General features: G+C 38.1%; 2 protein-coding genes across 2 annotated transcripts in view; both read left to right on the top strand.

The window, feature by feature from the left end:
* The first annotated feature begins 9603 nt into the window (after window positions 1-9603).
* LOC129101838 (C2 calcium-dependent domain-containing protein 4C) lies at window positions 9604-10851 on the top strand. The gene has a single exon (XM_054611781.1). The coding sequence runs from the start codon at window positions 9604-9606 to the stop codon at window positions 10849-10851; it is 1248 nt and encodes a 415-aa protein (XP_054467756.1).
* Window positions 10852-12200: 1349 nt separating this feature from the next.
* vps13a (vacuolar protein sorting 13 homolog A) overlaps window positions 12201-15081 on the top strand; it is a 36393-nt gene continuing 33512 nt past the window's right edge. Inside the window, 5 exon segments of the mRNA XM_054610646.1 lie at window positions 12201-12324; window positions 13292-13335; window positions 13445-13487; window positions 13576-13671; window positions 14154-14255. Coding sequence (XP_054466621.1) covers window positions 12225-12324; window positions 13292-13335; window positions 13445-13487; window positions 13576-13671; window positions 14154-14255 — 385 coding nt within the window. The 5' untranslated portion in view covers window positions 12201-12224.

Raw genomic sequence — 15081 nt, forward strand, 5'->3', positions numbered from 1 at the left:
AAGAAGGACATTGTTATTGCATAAAGTAAGACAGAAAAGGCTTATCAGCAGCATCATAGTTTACGTTAAATGCAGCTAAAAGAGTTGTAAAAACTAAGGTTGACATTGTGCTGTGTAATGATTTTTTTCATTAGACCCATGTTGATTGAAATCATAATTTATTTGCACAATTTGTGAGGGCATTTACCACATACTGTAATGTGGCACTGATAAATACAATCAGACAAGTAGATATGCTGAACCCAAAGAAAGCTTTGATTTAGGAGACAAGCAGCCTAAAATTATTCCCAAATGCAAACATGAACTCTGTTTTATATATTTTTTGCTCTCATTCTATTTATTCTTAATCTATGGCAGGCCTATTGACTAAAGACAAATAGGCCTTCATGTTTTTTAATTAGGCCTGTTGCACTTTTTTGTGTGTTACTTAGCAGTGAATTGAAAATGTTATGCTTGTATTATAACACTATTTATCTGAGAATATTCATAAAGAACTTAAAACCGAATCTTCTTTGGTGTTGTAGTTATTTATATACTCGTTTTAATTAAATGTCCTCGCTGCCACTGTTTGCTCCATATTCTTTTATATTAGATTATTGTGAGATTAATTTAATCTCATGCAAAAATCACACCTTTTCAAGTGAATGAATTTACGAATCCATTTAGTTGATTTTAGCATGTAATAATAACTTCCATACCCAGTTATTAACTAGTGCTTATATCACCATCTACAAAAGGAAATAATAACTGCACATACTTGCCACCAGTTGCTCTCTGAAACACATTATGGATGCCTAAATTAATTTCCTTTACTTTAAACCAGCAGTTTTCAAATACAACTGATCCCCATATAATCTCCCTTGTTTTTAATTTAAAGTACTTTTAACAGTATAGGGAGCATACAGAAATAATGGTGAGTGAAACCTGTGACCATGCAGTAATTTGGCCATTTTTAGTGAGTCAAAAACATGACATGAAAGTCCTTTAAACCATTAAGACCCTGATCTCAGCCAAACAAAGTGAAAATGTCAGACACAAATGTGAGACACCTAACTCTAATTGATCACAGGGGAACAATTGTTGCAGGACAATTTAGCAGGAGGTTGGTGAAAATGTTCATCATTTCAACATGATGGGAGTCCCCTACATTCAAGAGATACATTTGGAAAAAGAAGAATTAAAATAAATTCAGTGAAAAACAAACTTTGCCTGAGCCAAACTTTTACCCAGAGAAATGTTTAGATTGAAGTCAAGCTACCATTTTCCATAATTCATCATTATATGAACTCAGGCAGGACAGTGAGAATGGGAATATGTGCTCGTATACGTGTATGATCTTTATTAGATTGATTTGAGCAGCTGACACTTGGCTGCAGCTTCACATCTTCAAAAGCAGGCACGGTGATCGGATCAAGTTTTGCTCTTTTGTTTGCTCTGTTTAAACGGAGCTTTGAAGCTTCTCCTCTCCAGCAGCACAAAGCGCCAGGTTCAGCCCACTGAAAATGACTTATATTCAACCTCCTGTCCCCTGTTTAGCATCCCAAAGGCTCCCGAAGCCGACACTATTGTCACACCAGCCTCTGAACAAATAATTGAGATGCACCAGAGCAGGAGAGGCGTGGGAGTGAAGAATTAAAACCTATTTCGGTGTCATTGCTAACGAGCAGAATACATATAATAGTCATTACTCATATCTTCTCCCTTATCCTATCATCCTCTTATATTTACCTGTTTTATATTACTATAGTTTTTCTATATTAAACCTAGATCTCCAAAGGTTATCTCCTCTCATCTATCACTTTCTCATATCTGCACACACATTTTTGCCCACACTTTCTCTGCAGGGTGTCTCTGATCTCTAGTTAAAGGGAACTGAAATTTCAGTGGCATGCTAGTGTCTATGTGAAAAGTGTGTGCATCTGCATGTAGGTGTGTGCGTGTGTTGCTTTAATTCCCTGATCAGCAGGCCTCAATGTCTTTAATAGCCCTCGCTGCATTAGTGTATAATTAAATGCCACTAATTAAGACACAATAAGAGGAGTAATAATGCGGCCATTATTACCCTCCATGATCCTCTGTCCTCACAACACCGTAGTTAGAAGCCTCTGGAATCATAATATCACATGAGGTCTCCTAATGTGCACATGTGTTTATGCACAGGCTAATAGGAGGTATATGTGCAGCTTATTTATAAGCTTTTTTTAAAGGTAGCCACTGTGCTGGTTGTGTCAAAGCATTTAACAGCATCTGTTAAGTGATTTTCAGTCTGCGGAACAAGATGGGAAACCGAGATATATCTTAGATGCTCTTATTTTTGTTTTTATGTTTATTTGCAGGCTCCATTTCTGTGTTAGATCTCATCCTATATCTGGTTGTGTGTTTTTGTGGCGTGTCAATATAAACATTTTGCCTGATATGTTGAAATGAAATTCAATCTAGGTAGCAATGTGTTTCTACAGACTAGTTGGATTGAATGTAATTCTCAGGAGAAACAGCTTCACTTGGAAGTACTTGAACCAGACTTGCATATTTTGACAACCTCAACATCATATCCAACTCAAAGGTAAACATACTATTGATTAATTATAAAAAACTTCAGCTCACTAAAACTTCTCTTCACCTTGAGATAAAAGCGATCAGTAACTTTGATTCACCAAGCTTAAGTTTTTTTGCAGGTATTAATATGAATTAGGAGCTTAATGTCATCAAACTGATATAAAATATATTAGAGTGATTACAGGAAATAAAGGAAAATATGACAAGTACAAAAGGCTATTTTAGTGTGTCACTCAAAAGTCAAAATCACAGAAAATTACTCGTCTTCTTTTTTAGATTGCTAAAGAAGCATGTACGTACTCACCTTTTTTTTTTCTTAAAATAACGATGACGTTTTTACTTAAAATTACGTAAACTAATTTGTAAATATAAAACAAAGAATCCAGTTTTCTATCAAATGATATGATGGTTTATCCTCTCTGAAAATGAAAAAAAAATTGTTAATGTAACAACTGCAGATTTCCTTTTGTAGACTATTAACATCAACACATCAGCTTTTGATAGAATGAGTTCAAATGTAATACAATGCACTCAAAGACTGAGTCAGATGCGAAGGCAATTTAAAGTTTGTTTGAAAACTATTTGTTGGTTACTTGCATAATATTTCTCAAACATGCAATATACAAAAAAACATATTAATTATAGTGAAAACATCCATGACTTAGGCCAAGAACTAAGTTCAGTAACTTAGCAGTCTGTGCACCAGCCTGTAAAATTTGTTTCTGTTTGTTGGTCGGTTTTGTTTTTTTAACAGGCTGACCTCATGCATCCGTTACACCAACCCTAGATTTAGGAGGGCTCACTGTGATATGGTGATATTTCATTTCAACAACACAAATATAATATTACACTGCATGAAACCCAGTGATTAAAGTGTATGGGGAATTAATATGGAAAAAACTGTTAATCATGTAAAAAAGAGCTTAAATGAATAATAGGAGTCTTATGAATGAATAAAACATTTAGGTCAGAGGTGTTTCACCGTCAGCCCTCGCAACGAAACGTTGCGGTCTTGAATAGGCGATGATACATTAGCGGTAATTACCCACACTTCATAGGGGCAAGGGTGGCAAATTCTACATGCGTTTTTCTTAACGACCAGCAAGAGCAGGCCATGATAATGAGCAGCTTAATTCATTGATCTGATCTGCCGTTCACACTAACTCAAGCTCACTTGCACACATACACATTCAGACACACAAACACGCACAACCTTAAATAGTATTCTTTGTTGCAGATCGTGGTCTTTCATTCAACGTATTGGCAACATTAGATAACAGACATTTATTCTAATTTCTTTAAATCTATAATTGCTGTATGAGGATTCTTTGTGCAGTGGAGCCATTTAAAAAATAAACGGAGGCATAAAACTTCATTACAGCAACTATTAACTTTGTTCAACAATTTTTTCAGAGAACAGAAATCTGTCTGTATCAAATTACCCTCATAAAGCCCTCTTTAATAAAAGTTCAAATGCATCAAATAGTTTCATTATTTGCAGAATCAGAGTACAGTGAAGGGAGCACATTAGAAAAACTCTCACTACTGGAAAAAGGCTCAGGCTTCCTCCCTTTTCTAACCACAACCAGGAGAAATGAAAATGAATGGAGGATGAAAATAAGCAAAGAGAGAAAGTAAAGTAAACAGTGGGACAAAGACAAAGAATGAGGATGAGGCAAGAAGAGAAGGAAAGGGGGACAGGAAGAACAGTGTGAGAGAGAGATGTTCTCCTACACAAGGTCATGAGGTCCAAACCTTCTCACAGAACTAATGAAACGGTAATATTCTTAAGAGGTTTCTTTTTGTCACAGATTACAGGATCATAATGACCTCCAAATGCAGTCTGACGAGATTTGTACATGAGGACCTTGAGACAGACAGACAGAGACCTTTGAGAAACAATTTACCAAATTACATAAATTTATAATAACTGAAAGAGGCAGCGATAATAAATACGACTAATGCAGTGTTGAAACTCCTCTCTGTCCAGAGATTCAAATTTTTGTGTACTGGTTGTCGCATTCTGCTTTAACCAGAAAATTGTAATGGTACAAGCGCCACTTCTCACTTTTATTGTAGGAACCCAATTTCCTTTACATATAAGAATACATAGTATTGTATTGTTTTTAAGTTAAACCTATATAATAAACACACTATATTCTTGTCTCCCATTTTGTTAAAATAGAGACAGGATTTAAGTCCCTGTTTGTTTCGTTTTTTTTGTCCACAAGCAAAATATATTGTGATTTCAGATGTCCAAGTTGTTTTCCGTGTTATTATGTGTTATACAAATAAACATATTTATATTTTTATAACTCTGTGAATATAAAAAAACTGCCATCTTTAAGTTTACATGTAAAATAATCCATATGTCCAGATCCAAATTCTTTCCCATATTTCTTCTTCTTACTCCTGCTGCAATGATCTCATTTGCTGAGGCTGAAATGTTTGATGATTATCTTGTGAGAAATTGTGATAATAAAAAGAAAACCATTAGCTAAAGTGTTACACAAGGACAATTAGATGTGCTAATTAACAATCCTATTATTCCATTTTTTTATTATCAATATGTTATTAATAATGTAGTGAGCACTGTTTTAGAGTTAAAAAGTATTAAAACCATTTTGATTAAAACTCAGAGCTGCAGATACAGAAATACTTTTTGTAATATGTGGGCACACTATAAATTGCTGTAACGTCAAATGTAACTTTGATAGACCATTCATTCTCTATGGCACATTGTTTTATTGGGGTCCAGAAAAACTGATGTTCTTGCAGTATAACTGGTTGAAAACTACGCATTCACTTTTATTTGGCCTGTGACTCCTCATATTTTTCTGTATACTGTATGGCCCACAATCCAAAAGGTTCGTTTAATTTAGCTTAATTAACTCAATATTAATATGTGATTTCAGGTCTGCTGTCACCAATCAGGAAAATGAATAAACCTAAATTCCAAATGTGTAGTTTTGCAATTTAAGTTTCTCTGAAACTATAATATCAATACTCTTAATTAAGTCCATTAATCCAAAATTTTGGGAGATTTTCTAATGACTTTCATGTGTATATGGCATCAATTAGATCCCATATATTACTTTTCACCTGATGAACAAACACCAAATGTGCTTAAAGCACATTTGGTGTTTGTTCACTTACTGCAAGGAACAGTTGTGGTACTTGTGATAACTTATTTTAACAGTACATGTGATTCAGTGCAAGCAGGCAGCCGGCATACGGCTACATCTGCTCTTATCTTGGTAATGGTCTCCTTGCCATATTCACTGCCATGGTTTTTAATAGTGGGACGAGAGGTCATCTGGCACGTGTGGACGAGAGTCAGCATCAGCCAATGAAAAGGCCATCTGAGGGGGATTAGCATATTGGCATCAGGCCTGGAGACAGAGAGAAGTTGTCAAGGGAGCGAGTCCTAACGACAGGTCACTCTGGACCATGGCACATTACTATAACTCTTCTTCTCTGTCTTTTCTCCATAATGTACCTCATTATCTTTCTGTGGTTACACTTTTTTCCCTTTGTCCCTCTTACTTTCTATTTCTCTGCGCCTTCTTTCATTCTTGAATGCAGCTCACCTGATCCTCTTTCAGCCATCGAGTGGATGGAATGGGTCTCTGAATTGGTTTAAATTATTTACAGTTTGTTTCTGTTTTGTAACACTCTTTTCCATCTTTTCTCTTAAACAGTTTCCCCTCTCCCCTACCTCCCTTCACCTATTTCTCTCTGGCAGTCCCCCCCACTCCCTGTCATCCTCTTTCTCCTTAATAATTACACAATGATTCACTAATCTGGGGTCAAACTTTATCCCCCTTCCTCTGGCTAAAGTGTTTTGTCTCTGTGCCGTCCTCGGGGTAAGGTCTTCTGACGCAGTTCACATCATCTCCAATCTGCCATCTATCTTTATTGGCCCAAATTATTACAACTTATTAGCCATTATTACATTTTATTGTCAATTCAAAACAGGTCAACGGTTCAGCCATGCTGGCCTCCTTCCCACTCTTTCCCCTTTTCAACTTGCCCACTTTCTCTTAGGAGTTCAGACAAAGAAGTTGTCTGGCCAAAAAACTTCAGCAATTTCACAAGAGGTTAAGTGCTTTGCCCATATAGGCTCATTTTACTCCGCAATAATATAGATTAAAGTGAAATGGAAATTAGCAAAGTGTGTCATCAGCTCTTCCCCTGCTCAGAGTTCACTTGGAAAAAATCTCATCTCACAATGTCAGAATGTCAGAAGTCAGAACATAAAAGTGTTACAGAGAAAACTTTATAACAAAGGTTTGGCTTACTAAAACTGCCTTGGATCTGGTCAGGACCTGTTTGGTCACATTATCATTTGAAATTGGAGCTAGAGATGCTTTTAAACAAAGACTAACCACATAGAATCAACAAATACTTGCTTGATTGATATTTGATCATCAGGCACTACAGGTCTTTCCTGTTTCATTCAATACACTGAACTGAATCACCACGAGCACACGGGTAATTCCTCTAACTGAGCAAGTTTGAAAGAGTCAACTTCCACGACCCAAAACAGGGTCTAAGTTTTCATTGTACCTTCTTTGTGATGAAGGAAGGCTAAAAGGTCATTTTTAGCTCCGGGCAAGTGGTTAGCGGGATTAAGTTACAGCCTTAATCCCGCTAACCATCAATTATAATGTACAGAAATGCAGAAGTGAAATGTGCTTTCTAACAAACCGGCTGCTTTGTTTTGGCTTTAGCTATATACATAGAGAGAGATAAATATATATATATATATATATATATATATATATATATATATATATATATAGAGAGAGAGAGAGAGAGAGAGAGAGAGAGAGAGAGAGAGTTATATATAGAGAGATATAGAGAGGCTGGTCTCAAGTTTGAGTCCTACAAAGGTGTTCACAAATTAACCTAAGGGGTTTTATGCAATAAGACCTTTAAAGCATTTTGGATTATTAGTTGACATCTTGTTTTACCCAATGAATTAACAAAATTAAGCCCACAAAAAAAAAGAATTATCATTATAAAAAATCTAGAGCTCCAGGACAAAAAGGTTTTTAACACTAATGCACTTGACAGCGGTAGAACATTTGGCAACAATGTCCTGTTCTCCTGTTAGCGTTAATTGCAGCTGTGACAGCGGTTAAAGGCAAAAGTCCTCTGACTCCCAATCATTTATCTCTCCATTACAGAGAGCACTTTGGGTTTTTATTAGTGTAATAAAGTCGCTCTTCACTATCACAAAAAGCCTCTTGACCCCTGGGTGCTCTGGAGGCCCCTGACTCCTCTCCAGCGTGTTCATCATCTTCATATTTCTTTCTCTGTCACACACGCTTCGTGCAAACAGGCAGGCACACAAGCAGAGGTGTTGCTTCTCACTTACATACTGTTTAATTACAACAATAAGAGAAGATCATTTTAATAAATGAAAGTGGCAGGTATATTGAGTGTGGATGTATATTTATGTCTGCAGACTTAAACAAATTACATTTTTAACACTGATGTCTTGACCGAAACAAACAGACGTCTGAGGTTGCAGGACAGTAAATCTAATCCATGTACGCCCTCTTGTGGTTGAAGCACTCACATTGTTCAAGGGGCCTTCTAGATCGGCAACCCAACCCTTATTTGTGTACAGAATACAAGATGCCAGTGTTTTATGACATGAAATGAATGCAGTTTTCTCACATGGTTATGTTGAGAATGATAGCAGATGTTCTTAGATAGAAATGAACTAACTACTACTACTACTACTACTACTAACTACTAACTACTGACTATAAACAGTATTGTTCTCCTTGATATTCAGATATCTTTTCCTTTTAATGATCAATACAAAATAACAAAATGTTATCTCAATTATGTGAAAACAAACAAAAAATTAATGTGTTGCCTATAATACACAACAGGTAAATGGTCTGTACTTGTATAGCACTTTTCTAGTTTTCCAACCACTTAGAGCGCTTTGACACTACATGTTATCATTCATCCATTCATATACTGATGGCAGCAGCTACTATGCCAATCAGGACTATCTAATCATTCATAACCATTAATACCACCGCAGAAGTAGCCTGTGGGAGCAATTTGGGGTTAATTGTCTTGCCCAAGGACACATCGACATGGACTAGCGGAGCCGGGGATCAAACTGCCAATCTTCTGATTGAAGGACGACCCTGCTGTACCACTGAGTCACAGTCATCCCATGGTCAGGTGAGCTAAGTGTCTGGCTGTTTAAAGGTCAGTGGGTCTTTGATGAGGTGGGTACTCTCTGATGGCCTGTTGCTCCTGTCTATGAATCTCCTTTGAACAAGAGGTCAGCTCTCTCAAAGGCACAACAAGACACATCTCCATCTTTGGTTGTGAGTTTTAAGGTGAATTTAATGAGTAGAGGAGAGTACGGGGTCGTACATACATAATATAATTGTGTTGTGTAACCCTATTTGACCTCAGTTATCAAAATGTATTTGATGTAGTAAAAAAGTAATAATATATTTGAACTGTATTTTAAATTTGAGTGCTGCATGCTATAGTGGAATTGAGAGCATCACAGATAATGCTTTTTGATGATGACTTCCTTTAAATTACATCAGCTGGAAAGCTCACATTACATCCTTGTAGCACAACTAAATGCACACCAATGCACCCGATTCTTATTGCCACCCACCCACCCAGTGTCCAACACGCACTGAGTGACTGTATACGCTGTGTGTTGTCGTCTGTATATACACGTGTGCAGCCTGTTTTCTGATGCAGCCGGGGGCGGCATATCAGTGACGTAGCACCTCACACTACCCTTTAAAATCTGTCATTTATACATCCGTCACATTCATTTAGTTCTTTCTTCAGAGGTGGACACATCAAGACCTAAGCAGGTGAGGAAAACATATTTTTAATTTCACCATTTGCCACGTTTAACTTTCTGTTTCTATAGTTCTGAAAAGGGTTTTCTGTTTCATGCACTGTTTGTTTGATTCATCTAAATTGTATTTTGTATTCTTGTTGCCAAAGGAACGTTACATTGTATTAAAGCATCAGAAAACAACTATGTGGGTGTTTGAGAAGATCAGGGAGAGCATGGAGAACATTCCTCTAGAGCTGAGTCGTTACCTGGCTAAGAGTGAGGAGGATATCTTTCCGTCTTCTAAGGCCAGTCTCTCTTACTATCTGCACAACAACATCCTCACCCCAGACAAGATCCCAGAGTTCTGCCTGCCCCCCAAGCTTTGCAAGAGAAGCCCGCTGCTGGAAGCTGAGACAGTGTCACCTTACCTGCATCTTCAGTACCATATGCCCAAGAGCAGCACTTCGTATGTAAAGACAAAGGACGTGAAGATGAAGAATGGTGATGCATCAATGGCTTGGAAAGCTACAAAGAAACCTTTGCCATTCTCTGCAGAGGCGTATGGCCTGGCTGGGATATATGAGAGCCCGAACACTCGAAGGAAAGAGTCTTTGTTCCACTCAAAGTGTCCTCTTTACATATTTGATAGAAGCCTTCCTACTGCGGCACCCAGGCTGGCAAAGGTGACAAACCTGCCCAAGAAAACATTATCTGGGTTTTTCCCTTTGTTTTCATCCAAAAGCCTGTCAGACACAGGAAGCACAGGAAGTGAAACACCTTCTTCCAGTGACTCCTCTCCCCTCAGTTCCCCTTATAGTGCTAAATCCTCCCTCTACTTCCCACCAGGCAGTAGCCGTCTTAAAGGAGCAACATCCTGTCCCTCATTAAATGACAGAAGGGTGGACAGAGGGAGGTGGAAGAGGGGGGGGTTAAGTTTAACAAACTCGCCCAGTAGCCCTCCAAGCTTAAAGGGAAGCTCAGACAGCTTAGCCCCACCTGTCCTCCTCCCATTGGATGTTCTGCAGTGCCAGGAGGGACTTCAGCATGAGCATGTCCTCCCTTTGCAGGGCCGGGGTAAAGTCCGCGTCTTCGCTGAACACAGCACATTCTCCACCAACACCTTCCCATCACTTTCCACAGTCAGAGTCCGTGTGGTGTCTGTGGAAGGTCTCTGGGAAGATACTGACCGACGAACCCTGAACTGTGCAGTTAATCTGTGTCTGACCCCGGGGAAACTGCAGCAACAGACGAGCGCCACCATCAGGAACTCCAGCAGCCCTGTGTTTAATGAAGAGTTCTTCTTTACTGAGCTCAGTAGGGAGGATCTGCTGGAACTGCAGCTCAGGTTAAAAGTGGTGTATAAACCTGCAGCTGTAACATTGAGGAGAGAGACAGTGATTGGAGAGACCACCAAACCACTGTCTCAGTTACTTTCTCTTAAAAAAGGGTAGAGGAATAACTCATTTCGTGTAATCTGGTGTCAAATGATATGTGATAGCTATAACAATATGTAAAAAAGAAAAAGTTTGAAGAGAGGGACATTGATGTAGTTTGTGTTGGCTGTATGAGCATTTTTCAGCTGCTATGTAAAATGTCCCAGATAGTAAGAATACTTAGCAACAATATTTACACAGACAATTGTAGTTATCAGATGCTAAACAATGTAATTCTATATTTGGATTTATTTTGCATGTTTATTTTAGGTTTCCTTGTTCTCGGACTAAACCATACATCATAATAGTTTGGGATCTGCATGTGAAATTAGTTTTTGTTTTCTGGTCTCCCTTCTGTCAATCGCCTTAGGCCTACTGATTTGAAAAAGCTATAAGGTAACTGCTTACACTTTACATAAACACATGAAAAAAGAGAACATTTAACAGATTTCCTACTGTTTGTAAACTGTGTCATTGTACTGTTTGGTTTCATTAATGAGTCATGCAAATAAAGGTTTTGAATTTGTGGATATGGTTTTTGCCAGTAAAATCTTTACGAAAGCGACTATATAATAAAAAGCCCGCTTAGGACCACTTACTATCTTCTTAGCCTCAGTTAATTCGCAGTAGAACATGTTATTGTACACTGTCAGAAATATGAGCATGAAAGAAGGCAGCTAGTTTGAAACCTCAGCAAGAAAAAACTAGATACTAAAACTAATAGATATTCTGCAAAAGAACTCAAGTGAGTGTTCAAATCAAATACTCTTCAGTATCTTAGACTGACATATATATAAGAAAATATGACCCGTTTTCTTTTGGTGTTTTTTTCCCTAATGAAATAAGACATGTACTAGACATCCTGATCCACACTCCGTACCAGTTGGTGGCGGTAATGCACCGATTCGTTGTTTGCCAACCGCCAATAATCCTCAAATAAGAAAATAATAAGAAAAATATACATTTTCCCAGAAGTAACTAATGGTATGGTTTGAACTGTATAGAAAAAAAAAATGAAATGCTATACCAACAAAAAGGCCATAAAAACAGTAAAGGCATGCATTGCTTGTGATATTTGTATGTAAATATACAATCAGAATTTGTCCTTTACTGTCCTTTACTGTCCCCTTTTATCTTTTATCTTTCTTTTTTATGCTTTTCTTTTTATCTTCTGCGTTTGCCCCCCTGGCATGTTACTTTGAACATTTTGTATTTTGCTGTCTTTATTTAACATGTGCAATTGTTAAATAAAGTTCGTTTTTAAAATAACTAAAAAACGAATCGAATGACGTCAGAGCCCCGCCCCCCCGCAGAACGTCCTAATCTGACGTCGAGGCCAACGAGTCCTCAGAATGTAAACATGGTGACAGGTCGATGAGAGGAACGACAAAATGGTCTTCGAGAGCGTGGTGGTTGATGTCCTCAACCGTTTTTTAGGGGACTACGTTGTCAACCTTGACAGCTCCCAGCTAAAGCTCGGCATATGGGGAGGTAACTGATTATTTTTGTTCCATTTTAGGGGCTTGTCTCGCTCGCTAAGCTAACTAGCTAACAGAGGTTAGCCACCAGGCGTGAGAGAGGCTCCCTCAGCTGTCAGTGTCAGCTTATTTAAGTTCAACCTGTCCAGTGTGAGCAGCACCGTGCAGCCAAACACCAGACTATAGATAGTTCAGTCAGCGTTGTGTATTTCTGACCGACTACATGAACGTCGTGATAATTCTCAGACTGTTTCTCAGTACAATCATGCGAGTTTCAGAGCAGTGAGCAGTACAGGGTTACACCCTTTCACACAGCAGTGAGGGGATCAGAGGAGAGGCTTCAGAGACACTGCTAAACGTGTACCAACTTGTAGCTGCTACTTAACCAGCTGAACCTCAGCGTGCATGTGTATTTATTGTCTGTGTAGTTGTATAGTATGTGTATTTATTGTCTGTGTAGTTGTATAGTATGTGTATTTATTGTCTGTGTAGTTGTATAGTATAGTATGTGTATTTATTGTCTGTGTAGTTGTATAGTATGTGTATTTATTGTCTGTGTAGTTGTATAGTATGTGTATTTATTGTCTGTGTAGTTGTATAGTATGTGTATTTATTGTCTGTGTAGTTGTATATAGTATTTATTGTCTGTGTAGTTGTATAGTATGTGTATTTATTGTCTGTGTAGTTGTATAGTATGTGTATTTATTGTCTGTGTCTGTGTAGTTGAGCTGCTGCAACACTTGAATTTCCCCCATGGGGATCAATAAAGGAATAAAGGAATATAATCCCTTCCTATGCCCAAACAGGTCATGGTTGGCTTTAATAAAACAAGATTTCCGTTGCCTCGGTGTTGAATTAAATCAATAGACAAAGGCCAAAGACCTCCTCTATAGATTTGACTGTTTTATCAATACTAATCGGTTTGGCCTATGTACATGTATGTCATAACGATCAGTAAACAAATACTCATGTCGTCACAGGTGATGCAGTTCTTAGAAATCTTGAGATAAAAGAAAATGCCTTGGTAAGTTGCAAATACATGCTCAAGTAAGGGAGCAAAATGAGTCTTGTCATTATATTCTGGCATTCATGATGGATTTATGTCACTCTGATTTACTGTTCTTTTGTTGCAGAGTCAACTCGACATTCCTTTTAAAGTGAGAGCCGGTCATATAGGTGAGATTGTAGTTGCTGTCCCTATCTGCCATCTGCTGTCCTTCTCTGCCACTTTTCCTTTAATACAGATTTGTGTTTCTGATAACAGGACAGCTGGAGCTAAAGATACCATGGAAGAACCTCTACAACCAGTCAGTAGAGGCGACACTGGATGGCGTCTATCTGCTCATAGTCCCAACAGCAAGTAAGGTCATCGTCTGTGTCCAGCCAAATACAAACCAAATTATGGGATTGAAGAACTCATCATGATAAAGCGTATGCTGTTGATTCCCAACATTTCGATAGACACACACAGTGCCTGAAGGATATTAACTTTATGTCACTGTTGATGATTAGGTTCCACTGTTCATATTTTAGATATTTTTAAAATCAAAAACACAAAACGTCTTTGCATTTTAATGACTTGCATTGTAGTGAAATGCCAAAGCATGCACTAAAAATATCAATAATATCAAGTTCAGTCTAATCAGTAATCCTTTTGATTAGCAGACACAACACAGTGCAGCACAGCAGTCAGACCAAGAAGGTCTCTCACTTATTCATGACTCTAAAGTACTTGTCAGGACAAACAGGAAACCCTAGCTTAGCTCTTTCTAATTTAATTAGTTTAATTGTTTCCAGGGATGTGCACTCAAATGATAATTTAATTGACCCCATTCTTTCCAGGTATAAAGTACGATGCAGTAAAGGAGGAAAAGCAGCTACAGGAGGCTCGTCAGAGGGAGCTACAGCGGATAGAGGAGACAAAGATGAAGGCTGCGGAGAAAGGTCAGGGTTTGGCTTTGATTTTCAGGGGAGTGTGTGTGTGGTGTGTGGCGTGTGGCGTGTGTGTGTGTGTGTGTGTGTGTGTTTGTGTCTGCGTAAACGTGTGACCTGTTTGACAAGGTTCAAAGGCATTCTTAGTCAAGCTGTAAGGTTGAGGAACTGAAGAAGAGTGAAACACAATCAAATGAATAACTGTTGGTGGAAAAACTAAAAATTAAAAGATGATGACAACTTAATGTGAAATGGAATGTTTTATTAAAAACATTGTAAAAGAATACAAAGGACAATTTACAATTTTGTTGTCCCTTGTTATCAGGGTGAGGTCAAATCTTTGCTCCTAAACGAAAGCTGCAGGATCAGATCTGGGGCCTGTACTAGGAAGCAGGATTTGGGCTTCGGGATGTAACTTCAGGGTTCACTCTGGGTTTTCAGTCCTACGACAGAGGTTCACTTCTTATCGGAGTAGATGAATATGATCGATTGTGCTAAGATGTAAAAAACCATTGCCCCATCTAGAGCATGATAGATCTGACTATCATCACACGTGTGTTTTCCTTTGAATTAATGTGTTGCAGAACAACCTTACTTTTAGCCTGAATTATATGCTTTACTTCTTATATTTATCTAATATTATAGTTTTATCTTTGTTTGTAGAAGGTGGTGTTGACTCTGCTGCTGACAGCAGATTTGTCAATATTTGTGATTGGTCATGTGCTGCCTCTTTTATGGGAACACGCTCACAGCCAGATGGAAAAACCAGCGGTTGACTTGCTGAGTTGAAAACCACCGTCGTAGGAGCACTAAGTGTAATCACAGTTGTAAGGGTTAG

Source organism: Anoplopoma fimbria, chromosome 13 (assembly GCF_027596085.1).
Source record: "Anoplopoma fimbria isolate UVic2021 breed Golden Eagle Sablefish chromosome 13, Afim_UVic_2022, whole genome shotgun sequence".
In the NCBI taxonomy this organism is placed as follows: Eukaryota; Metazoa; Chordata; class Actinopteri; order Perciformes; family Anoplopomatidae; genus Anoplopoma; species Anoplopoma fimbria.